Here is a 12,109-nt window from a genome sequence, read left to right on the forward strand (position 1 = left end):
GACTCCTGCTAGTGCAGAGTACTGCTAGAATACTCCTGCTACATGGAGCTTGCATTCACACCTGCACTAGAATGCAGTAGCCGTGTACCCCTTTGCTGCATACCGCACAGAGACTTAGAGTCTGGGCCCATCTGATCTCTCTGTATTGCTGCTCTTAAAAAGCTCTCTCTTTGAACAGTTGCCATGTCAACAACTGGAGACAAGATCCTGGACACTGCTCTTTCCAAGGTAAATGACCTCTTCCTCTTTGAATTGAGCGAGGCTATATGTGACTATGTTGGTAACATGCTTCATGTTCCTCTCTCCCTATTTAGATTGGAGAGAAGAGCCTCTTTACCAAGGAGCTGGAAAATGCACTGGAAAGAAATGAGTAAGAGCTCTGAACCTTTCTCTTGCTAACTGCAAGCCATGGAATGGCCCAGGCAGTGCTGCAGATTCTGTCTGCGTCTGAAATCAAGACAAACATTCACAGTCTAGTGGTTTGTTTGTAATTCAAACTTCTTTTAGAACATTTTAGAGAATGAGAGGCTTGTGAAATGTGCTATCCCTAGTCTTTCTCCTTCCCCTGGCTGTTTTAGTTGGGCTTGCATGGCTGAAGGGAAAATGTGTCATGTCAATTAGTAATGTTTGTGTTGGTTGAACCGATGCCCTGCAACCTGTGGTGTTTTAGTTGGGCTTGCATGGCCGAAGGAAAAATGTGTCATGTCAATTAGTAATGTTTGTGTTGGTTGAACTGATGCCCTGCAACCTGTGGTATTTTTAGAGCAACGGTGTTATTTGTTACATACACATCACTGGGTGGCCACATACAGTTTGAATTCAGACATTTCAGTAGATGCCTCAGATTCACAGTTAGCATTAAACAGTCTCCAAAGCCTCCTGCCTGTTAATTGTACTCGCTACCAACGGTGCAGGAGAACTGGAAGCATTAGGGTTAAGCCTCTTCTGAGGTAACTTATTTCTGTGGGAAACCTGGGTTCGGATGTCATTTGTGACTGAGGGAGATGGCTGTTTTTTACCTCATGATCCAGCTAGGGTATGGGTTGCACATGGATCGAGGGACTTGTCTCAATTTGGATTAAAATTAAAGATTTCCCTTTGGGTCCTTGTCATCTAAGGGCCTGATCTGACTCCCACTGAAGTCAGTGGAAAGACTCCCAGTGAGTTCAGGCTCTAAGGATTCAAGCCCCTTTTTTGATGGCCGTGTCAGTGGTATGAAGTGATGCAGGCAGCTTGAGCTCTGGGCTGCTGCCAACTGAAAAGTAGTTATTTAAATCTGACTGGATATCGGATCCAGTGAGCTCTGTGTACTGCAAGGTTTCTGGGTGTCTGTGCAATGTGTGTATGGGTCTTCGGCACCCACACCAGGCTCTTCAAATCACTTGGCAAATATTTATGATGTAGTACCCCTGGGAGATACGCATCATTATGTTACAGATGGAAAAACTTGAGGCACAGAGGGATGAAGTGACCTGTCTACAGTTGCACAGTGAATTAGTAGAACTGAGAATAGAACCCAGGATTCTTAATTTCCAGCCCCTCTTTCTACACTAGAGTCCAGTGTGGAATTTTTATTTCTCAGATCATGTGCAGGCATCTTGGAGGTGCCTCATGGGCTCCTTCACTCATACCATGCTCTGACTTTTCTCTCCTCTGACTTGTAGAGTTGACCTGGTTGTTCACTCCTTGAAGGACCTGCCAACTTCGCTCCCGCCTGGCTTCACCATTGGGGCCATCTGCAAGTAAGTGTGCATTGAGAGGCCTGACTTCTTGTGGAGTTTTAAAATCCCCAAGGGTCCATTTCTTTACTGTTGGCATCTTGTGTGATGAGTTTGGTTGGTCTCAATCTGTTTCCCTTTGTGTAGGTAACTGTACTGCACAACTTGCCACTGTGCTTGTCATCTTGTTGCCTGTCTCAGGGGAGAGGGAGCCCAAATACCACGGGCTATGAAGACTGAACTCTCCCTCTCTCTTCCTCAAAGAGGGGTTGGGTGGGCTCCAGCTCAGGATTAAGCATGTTAACAGAGGGTGGTGCCTATGGGAAGTTTGCCCTTCCATTGCCTGTGCTGTGCCTGCTCTGTAGACGAGTAGAGAACCGACTGTCTAGAATTGTCAAACCAGCACCTTCACCAGCTCTAGATTAATTAGAAGGAAAAATGGAAGAGGAAAAGAAAGTGCTTCCTGTATTGGAGTAAGGATAAGGAAGTTAGAGGCACCTCCACTAAGGACCATGAGCAGAACTGTTTCCATTGAACCACATCCTATGGAATGATGTCTTGTCTACACTGTATTTCTTTGTAGAAGGGAAAACCCTCATGATGCTGTCATTTTTCATCCAAAGAACTATGAAGAAACTCTCAACAGCCTTCCTGAAAAGAGGTGAGTGGATGGGAGAGTTGTTGAACAAATGGGGTGGTGAAAAGGGATAGGCTTATACTTCTCAATACCAAAACTGCCTGCTCTTCACTATTCTTGGTGAACTCCCTGTATTAATACAGTTAACATCCAGACTTTCATCTGTCCCTTGCCCTTTGCACAGATTAAGAGGTGTTTTCAGTGTTGTGGTGTTGTCATCTTTTTTTTTTAATTTAAGTTAAAATGAACCATTTGTAGGAATTAGCAGTAAAGGAATAAAAACTTAAGAATCCCAGGAACCATAATTATCACTATGGGAAAGAATTTCTGCTGTTGAATAAAGGAGCAGGAGCTGACCTCTCATCTCTCCAGTCATGCCTGAGATCTGACATTTTCTAAATCCTCCACAACCCCCAGAATGAATTCTTAGCACTTAATATCTTCAAAGCACTCTGCACACTAAAATCCTCCCCTCTCTTTTGACTGACACAGAGGACGTTCAGCTTTGTTGGATCTCCACTGAGGTCAAGGGACTTAAAGCAGGGTGAACTTTGCTCAGTGTTTTTGTGACCCACACCACAGCCAACTCCGTCTCCTTGGTCTATTGGCTTTTCCTGTTGCATTCACCTACTCCACTCTGATGGTAACACAACTCAGTGGGAACAGACTTTTCTGTCCATGCTTCTTGACTCAGACCAAAGACTAATCTACACTAGAATCACTACAGCAGTGCAGGTCTATTGGTGTAGCTGTGTCGCTGTAGCGCTGCTAGTGCAGATAGTCTCCCGTCGGCATAATTACTCCACCTTCCCAAGCAGCAGTAGCTATGTCAGTAGAACAGTGTCTCCCACTGACATAGCGCTGTCCACATCACATCGCTTAGTGGGGTGGCTTTTTCACACCCCGAATGACTTAAGTTATACTAGTACAAGCACTAGTGTGTACAAGCCCTGAGATGGGGGGCAAGTTCCAGAAATTACTTACTTTTCAGTCCCTCTCCTTAGAGGTTACTAAGTTCCTTTCTCTTTGGGGATGTCTGTGCAGAAATTACCCATTTGGCAGTGATCTTAATTAAAACACAGAAAATAGAAATAAAACAAAAGAAATTGTTTGCTTCACAGATTTAGATTTACACAGATGTAGATTTACACTTGTCATCTTTTTTTATGGGATAAAAAGAAAAGTGAGTAGCATACATCCCTTGAAAGTAGTCCTCTCTATGGTCAGACTGGCAGCCCCCCTTGCTGTCCAGATGCACACGGTGCTGTCCAGAGAGCTCTCCCACTGCACTCTCCAGGATCTGTTTATCAGACCTCACCTTGCACACCCAGACATATGTTCCGTGATCCAGGACTGCTATCCCTGCTTTCAAAAGCAGTTTATTGCAGTTATCAAAACAGAAAATAGGGCTTGGGGATTGCTACATTCTGTAGATGGTGGCCCACTGAGGAGTCAGAGATCCTTAACAAGGATTAATGTCTGCTTTGCAAAGGCCTAACAACCTACCACATTGACTGTTTTACAGACTAGGTAGTCTTGTTATATCTAGATTTAGTCAGACCTCATGTTAAATCTCTCCATGTTTCCTTCTGCCAATATGAATGATGGATAGATCCCTAAATGGTCTCTGACTAGTTTAAAAAGGTAGTGTGTGTTTCCCTGAAAGCGCCTAACCTGTCCCCAGCTAAAGGTGAGTGAATGAATCTAATTCTGTTTCACTGGGGTTGGTTTTTTGTTTTTTTTCCTCTGAAGTGTGATTGGAACCAGTTCACTTCGGCGAGCAGCTCAGCTCAAAAGGCGGTTCCCTCATCTGGAATTCAGGGATATTGTATCCTTTCATGGCAGGGTGCGGGAGTGGTATCTCAATAAATAACGGTTGGCTGTTTCTAGCACTTTGGCGCTACGATTAGAACCCAGGCTTCCTGACTTCCAGTCCTCTGTTCAAACTAACTTCATGCTGTCTTCCTAAACTACTGAGAGAGAGGAGTTTACTCTCCCTGGCTCATTCAATCCCTGTATTTTCTGCTGAGAAAGGACCCAATATTAGTTTAGCTTCTCGGAGGCAGATACACTTCACAGGAGGAACTGGCATAAGACACACAACTCATTCCAGTTCAGTCACTAACGGCTTGGGTGGGGTTCAGACCAGCAGTGAAAGGCTCTGTTGTCCCAGTGTCTGTCCCTTTAACTTATTGTTTAATTCTGCATAATTATTAGTCAGCTGCTGACATGTTCAGTGCTACATGAGACACGTCCACAGTCCCAAAGAGCCAGTGTCCAAATGGATTACTTCACAACTCACAGCAAAATTCCATCTGCCACCATCTGAACAAGTTTTCCAGGATAGTTCCTCAACTCAATTATGCAAGTGACTGGAGACAGCTAGGGCCCTACAAGGGCTGTTGGCATGTTCTGGCAAATGGTACTATTTTCAGGCTGTTCTTAGAAGTCCACTCTCCTTTGGCTCCTGCCTTGCTCATCCCATTTTGTTACATCATAGTGTAGTGTCAGTGCCTGGTGATGCTTTTGCCCCAAGCTGCAAAACCCTAGGGGAGCACAAATATGCATCAATCTTGGAAAAATCCATTTTACAGCAAAGCTGAGAGAGTCCCAAATGTTCTTGAAAAGCAAGTTAGTGTGACTTCTCTCTCAACTTGGGAGTCCACTGCTCCCCTTCCCCCCACACACACACCTTCAAACTCCCCCTAATCTGTTGGTGGCTTCTTCAGGTCTGGGGGAAATCTTGGTGGCTTCCTTCTCATCAAGTGATCAGTACTTACGCAGTATTTCTGCAGTGTACTGCAGCAGTCTTGCTCCAGGAGCAGATGGCAGGCCTGCTTTCCCCAGCCTCACCTCCCTTGAGCTCTCATTCTTACTAAAGATCCCCCTTTCCTTTCATTCTGTGAGGGAATCTTCCCCTTTCCTCTCTTCCGTAGTGCTTTGCTGCATGTTTGGAACACTCTGTTATACTGCTCAGACAGTAGGTGGCCCAGTGTGTAACATACATTGTATAAGCTAACCAAGCCATACCTGGCAGTGTATTTAAATGATCTTTTTGGAAGACATCTGTGGTGTCTCTCTCAGGGCAGGTCTACACTGTAGCAGGGATCCACGCTCTGCGATGGATCCACCGGTGGTCGATTTAGCGGGTCTAGTAAAGACCTACCAAATCGACTGCAGATTGCTCTCTAGTCGATCCCTGTGCTCTACCCCCGATGAGAAGAGTAAGGTAAGTAGATAGTGTCAAGTATCACATGTATCTGACTAAGTGGGTATTCACCACGAAAGCTCATGCCTCAAAACATCTGTTAGTCTATAAGGTGCCACAGGACTCTTCGCTGTAAGTAGATGGGAGATTTTCTCCTGTCAACCACCCATGGTAACTCAACCTAAGGTATGTAAACTCCAGCTATGTTATTGACGTAGCTGGAGTTGTGTAGCGTAGGTCGACTTACTGCGGTAGCGTAGAGAGCGTCAGAGAAGGAAGCTCTGTAGTTGATTATGTTTGATCCAGAAGCCTGACCTGCTTGTATATGAGACTGCATTCCCCATCCCCTGTGAGGAGTAACTGCTGCTGCTGCGGGACAAGAGATAAGGGAGGAAAGGCCCAAGCAGAGAGGAAGGGAGCTGGCTGATTAGCTGCAGGAGTGACAGCCTTTGGTGATTGCAGCAGTAGCAGCCTCTAGTGGCTGAGTTAAGATCTGCAAGCAAAGTGTCCCAATTTGGAGATTGTGCTTCTCACTTAACCCTTTATGTAGAGAGGAAATTTAAACACCCGCTTGAAAAAGCTGGATGAAAAGGAGGACTTCAGTGCTATAATTCTGGCTGCTGCTGGACTGAGAAGGATGGGCTGGGAGAATCGTATTGGTCAGGTAAGGAGAAGCACTGTGGGAAATTCCATTCACTTCCACAGACCCTTAACCCATTCCCTTTTAGAAACCTTAGCTTCCCCATCATGGATGAGCATAACAGCTGCTCTGAATCCATATATATATTATCTTGAGATTAGGCTGCATTGGAGTGAGGGTTCCCTTCCAAAGATTCATTTCCCTTCCAAAGATGCATTCAGCACAACTCTTTCCATGTGTCAATAATGTTTGCCCATCTGAAAACTTCAGAGCCCTTTATAGTGCCCAAATCCTTCAAGAACAGGCACTTTAGAAACATCTGATGAGAATTTTGATAAAACATTGACCTTCAAGGAAATAAGTACCATCATACCCATTTTATGGATGGGGAAATTGAGGCGTACGGCTGGGGCAAGAGCATCCCCAGAGTTGGGAATAGAACCCAGGAATTGTTACCTCCCAGTTCCTTGCTTTAACCATTGTATTGCACTTCCTTTATGGAAACAATTTCAGTCTCATCCTGAATTGCTGCTCTTTGGAGCATTTAACATTGTTTTTTACATAATCTTGGATTTAGCACTTCAACATGTTAACTAATCTTTGCTTTTTCTCCAGATCCTAAACCCTGAAGATTGCCTTTATGCTGTTGGGCAGGTATGCTATGAAAAGCCAGCTGAGTAGCCAGTTGCTGTGTTACAGCCAAACATTTCAACTGTGTTTTCAACTCTCCACCTTTTCTGGCTGCTGTTCTATAGGCATGTTGCATTTGGGAAGTGAACTGCAGTTGTTAGTTAAAGGCTCGCACGTCATCACTGTTACAAGTGATCATTCTACTTCTGAGATGTGGCCTTTCAAGAGCGTGGTAATGAAAGTAGGAGTCAGCATCTATATAGAAGACGCTGATAAGAATCAGTCTGAAGTTGTGATCCTACAGCTCACTTGTTTAGTAATTTGAAACTTTTTCTTTCTGCTTTCATCTTGTTGCCATGTGTTATAGCAGTGTGATTTGCGTGTGTGTAGGGTGTAGCGCACTACACTGGAATGCCTCTAAGCCATGCAGGTTTAGTGGTTTGGGACTAAGACTGCAGACTAGAGATGCATGAAGACGGAGGATAGTGTTTTCTCTTCCTTCAGGGTGCCTTAGCAGTAGAGGTCCGAGCTAGAGACGAAGAGATACTGGATATGGTATCTGCCTTGCATGATGGGGAAACGGTGCTATGCTGCATTGCCGAGAGAGCCTTTATGAGACACTTGGTAGGTTTGGTACCATCACTTGTCTGTCCACTTCCTTCCTGGGAGAAGTAGTAAATGCTTATGTAGTATTATTAAACACCATGGTATCAGAAACCTGCTAGATTTCGTTACCGCAACTGCTAAATACAGACTACATTCAAGTGTCTGATAACTGATTACGTGTGTACGGATATTCTTCTGTACATGGCTGACTCTGTGTTCTACAGGCTTTTCAAAGGGACATGACGTGGTGGGTCACATAGGAACCTTGATATCAACTTTTACCTGTTTGCTGTGCTTTTTGTTTCAGGAGGGTGGATGTAGCGTTCCTGTAGCAGTCAGTACCATGCTGAAAGACTCCCAGGTGAGCAGAACTTAAATGTATTTTATTTGGGTTCATCTCTGAGCATTTTTCCAACATGCACTTTTTCCCTGCCACCAGAAAATAGTTCCAGTAAGCATACTTGGTAGCTGAGGATAGCCTTGCTATCTCCATGTTGAATCCACCAGAACAACATTGTGTACGGTAGAGTCAAAGAGCCAATGCCAACACGAGTAGCAATAGCACAGCTAAGGGGAAAAAGAAAAATCCGTGTGTCAGGGAAAACATGATAGAACTTTGTGGACAAGGCTTAGCAATCTTCTAATTTATCCTCTCAATAATTATGACTGGTGATTCTCATCCCCTTTGTAGATAAGTATTTTTCTGGGGCTAGAAAGCCTATTCCTTTGATAAATAACAGATAAAACTTCCCCAAGACTAAATATAAACACTATCCTACAGAAAGGAAGCCTGACTTAAATAGAGGGTGCTGTCATGCAGGAAAAAAGTTACTCACCTACTCATAACTCTTGTTCTTCGAGAGGTGTTGTTCATGTCCATTCCAGTCAGGTGTGTGCATGCACACGGGCATGATAGCTGGAAGATTGTCCCCTGGCAGCAACCGTAGGGTCAGCCTGGGCACCCCCTGGAATCACGCTTTCATGGCGCCCAAGATGGAGCCCTACTGAACCGCCACCCCCTCAGTTCCTTCTTGCCAGCTATTCCGACAGAGAAGGAGTGTGGGTATTGGAACGGACATGAAGAACAACAGTTACAAGACGGTGAGTAACCATTTTTTCTTCTTCGAGTGCTTGTTCATGTCGATTCCAATCAGGTGACTCTCAAGTTCAGGAGGCAGGGTCAGAGTCATCAACTGATTGGAGCCGCATCATCTCTAGCCTGCTGATTAGTTGCATAATGCGGGGTGAAAGTGTGGATAGAGGACCGCGTCGCTGCTCTGCAGATTTCCTTAGTGGGGACCTGCACCAGGAACACTATTGACTAAGCCTGTGCCCCGGTGGAATGCACAGTGATTGAGGGTGAGGGAACCTCTGTCAGGTTGTAGCACTCACGAATACAGGATGCTATCCATGGCTAAATGTGTTGTGATGACACAGGCAGCCCTTTCATTGTATCCGCTAGAGCCACGAATAACTGAACTGATTTTCTGCATGGCTTTGTTCTCTTGATGTAAAAGGCTAGCACCCTGCGGACATCCAGAGAGTGGAGTCTCTCTGGTTCCTGCCGTGAAATGTGGATTAGGGTAAAATAATGGGAGAAACATGTCCTGGTTGATGTGAAAGTAATTAAAGGAATCATCTGCAAACACTTGGAAGGTGGTAAGGTGAGACGGAATAGCCAACGTGGATTTGTAAAGAAAAAATCGTGTCAAACCAATCTGATAGCTTTCTTTGATAGAATAACGAGTCTTGTGGATAAGGGAGAAGCGGTGGATGTGGTATACCTAGACTTTAGTAAGGCATTTGATACGGTCTCGCATGATATCCTTATCGATAAACTAGGCAAATACAATTTAGATGGGGCTACTGTAAGGTGGGTGCATAACTGGCTGGATAACCGTACTCAGACAGTAGTTATTAATGGCTCCCAATCCTGCTGGAAAGGTATAACAAGTGGGGTTCCGCAGGGGTCTGTTTTGGGACTGCGTCTGTTCAATATCTTCATCAACGACTTGGATGTTGGCATAGAAAGTACACTTATTAAGTTTGCTGACGATACCAAACTGGGAGGGATTGCAACTGCTTTGGAGGACAGGGTCAAAATGATCTGGACAAATTAGAGAAATGGTCTGAGGTAAACTGGATGAAGTTCAATAAAGACAAATGCAAAGTGCTCCACTTAGGAAGGAACAATCAGTTTCACACATACAGAATGGGAAGAGACTGTCTAGGAAGGAGTATGGCAGAAAGAGATCTAGGGGTCATAGTGGACCACGAGCTAAATATGAGTCAACAGTGTGATACTGTTGCAAAAAAAGCAAACGTGATTCTGGGATGCATTAACAGGTATGTTGTAAACGAGACACGAGAAGTCATTCTTCCGCTCTACTCTGCGCTGGTTAGGCCTCACCTGGAGTATTGTGTCCAGTTCTGGGCACCGCATTTCAAGAAAGATGTGGAGAAATTGGAGAAGGTCCAGAGAAGAGCAACAAGAATGATTAAAGGTCTTGAGAACATGACCTAGGAAGGAAGGCTGAAAGAATTGGGTTTATTTAGTTTGGAAAAGAGTAGACTGAGAGGGGACATGATAGCAGTTGTCAGGTATCTAAAAGGGTGTCATCAGGAGGAGGGAGAAAACTTGTTCACCTTAGCCTCCAGTGATAGAACAAGAAGCAATGGGCTTAAACTGCAGCAAGGGAGATTTAGGTTGGACATTAGGAAAAAGTTCCTAATTGTCAGGGTAGTTAAACACTGGAATAAATTGCCTAGGGAGGTTGTAGAATCTCCATCTCGAGATATTTAAGAGTAGGTTAGATAAATGTTTATCAGGGATGGTCTAGACAGTATTTGGTCCTGCCATGAGGGCAGGGGACTGGACTCGATGACCTTTCGAGGTCCCTTCCAGTCCTAGAGTCTATGAATCTATGAAACTGTGAAACAGTCTTCGGGAGGAAAGCAGGAAGAGGTCTGAGCTGCACCGTGTCCTTATAGTACACTGTATAAGGGGGTGCTGAGGTTAGGGTCCTGAGTTCACATACCCTCTTGGGTGAGGTTAATGCCACCAGGAATGCCACCTTGTAAGAGAGAGAGAAGGGAGCACGTTGCCAAGGGCTGGAAGGGTGGTCCCATTAGCCTAGAAAGGACCAGGTTGAGGTCCCAGGCAGGGTCAGGCTGTCGGACGTGAGGATATAGCCTGTCAAGCCTTTTTAAAAACCGGCTGACAGTAGGGTTAGCAAACAAAGAGTGGTGGTCCTTGCCTGGGTGAAAGATGTACCCTTAATTGATGACAACAAAAGCGCTTGCTGCTTCAGATAGAGGAGGTTGTCCAGAATAAATGGCATGGGGGCCAGCATTGGCGTTGTGCCGACCATCCTGAAAATCTCTTGACAAGGTATGTGGCTCTCATAGAGGGTTTTCTATTGCCAAGGAGGACTTGTCTAACCTGGTCTGAACAGGAAAGCTCCATTGGCTTCAAGCATGGAGCTTCCACACCATGAGGTGAAGCAAGTTGAGGCTCGCATGTTGAAGATCGCCATGATCTTGTGTCAGAAGGTCTGAGAAGAGCAGCAGGATGATCGGGGCTTCCGCGGACATGGCTAGGGGAGATGTGTACCAGCACTGGTGGGGCCATGCTGGTGCTATCAATATAACCTGAGCTTGTTTCCTCCGGATCTTGAGGAGCACCTTGTGAACCAGCGGTATGGGCAGAAAGGCGTATAGGAGCCAACCTCCCTAGTGGAAAAAGAACACATCCGCTCTGGAGCCCAGGCTGTGGTTCTGGAAGGAGCAGAACTGCTGGCACTTCCTGTTGTCATGTGGCGAATAGGTCTGTCATAAACAGATAGCTAAGGGTTAATGTCTCTTTCACCTGGAAAGGAGTAACCTGAAACACCTGACCAGAGGACCCATCAGGAAACAAGACTTTTTCAAATCTGGGTGGAGGGAAGTTTGTGTCTGAGTCCTTTGTTCTGGTCTTCTGCCTGTACTCTCTCTCGGCTATGAGAGGATTTTTCTGCCTCCTGCTTTTCTAATCTTCTGTTTCCAAGTTGTAAGTACAAAGATAGGAAGACCGTAGGTTGGTTTTTTTGTATTTACATGTGTGTAGTTGCTGGAATGTGTTAAATTGTATTCTTTGTGGATAAGGCTGTTTGTTCATATTTCTTTTAAGCAATTGACCCTGTATTTGTCACCTTAATACAGAGAGACCATTTTTATGTATTTTTTCTTTCTTTTTACATAAAGCTTTCTTTTAAGACCTGTTGGAGTTTTTCTTTAGTGGGGAACTCCAGGGAATTGAGTCTGTAGCTCACCAGGGAATTGGTGGGAGGAAGAAGTCAGGGGGAAATCTGTGTGTGTTAGATTTACTAGCCTGACTTTGCATACCCTCTGGGTGAAGAGGGAAGTACTTGTGTTTCCAGGACTGGAAACAGGGAGGGTGGCGTCCCTCTGTTTAGACTCACGGAACTTGCTTCTGTGTCTCTCTCCAGAAACCCAGGGAGGGAACACCTGGAAGGGAGAAGGGAAGGGAAATGGTTTATTCCCCTTTGTTGTGAGACTCAAGGAATTTGGGTCTTGGGGTCCCCAGGGAAGGGTTTTGGGGGGACCAGAGTGCCCCAAAACACTCTAATTTTTTGGGTGGTGGCAGCTTTACCAGGTCCAAGCTGGTAACT

At 45.2% G+C, this 12,109-nt stretch overlaps 1 protein-coding gene across 6 annotated transcripts in view; it reads left to right on the forward strand.

The window, feature by feature from the left end:
• The window catches only part of VPS11 (VPS11 core subunit of CORVET and HOPS complexes), a 65,435-nt gene that overhangs the window by 50,195 nt on the left and 3,131 nt on the right, over positions 1–12,109 (forward strand). For all 6 annotated transcript variants that reach the window (XM_050921996.1, XM_050921993.1, XM_050921997.1 and 3 more), the window contains exons 10-18: positions 179–228; positions 315–370; positions 1,665–1,742; positions 2,302–2,379; positions 4,108–4,183; positions 6,114–6,227; positions 6,819–6,857; positions 7,338–7,457; positions 7,747–7,800. In XM_050921996.1, coding sequence (XP_050777953.1) covers positions 179–228; positions 315–370; positions 1,665–1,742; positions 2,302–2,379; positions 4,108–4,183; positions 6,114–6,227; positions 6,819–6,857; positions 7,338–7,457; positions 7,747–7,800 — 665 coding nt within the window. The remainder of the gene's footprint in view (positions 1–178; positions 229–314; positions 371–1,664; positions 1,743–2,301; positions 2,380–4,107; positions 4,184–6,113; positions 6,228–6,818; positions 6,858–7,337; positions 7,458–7,746; positions 7,801–12,109) is intronic.

Source organism: Gopherus flavomarginatus, chromosome 13, assembly GCF_025201925.1.
Source record: "Gopherus flavomarginatus isolate rGopFla2 chromosome 13, rGopFla2.mat.asm, whole genome shotgun sequence".
Taxonomy (NCBI): domain Eukaryota; kingdom Metazoa; phylum Chordata; order Testudines; family Testudinidae; genus Gopherus; species Gopherus flavomarginatus.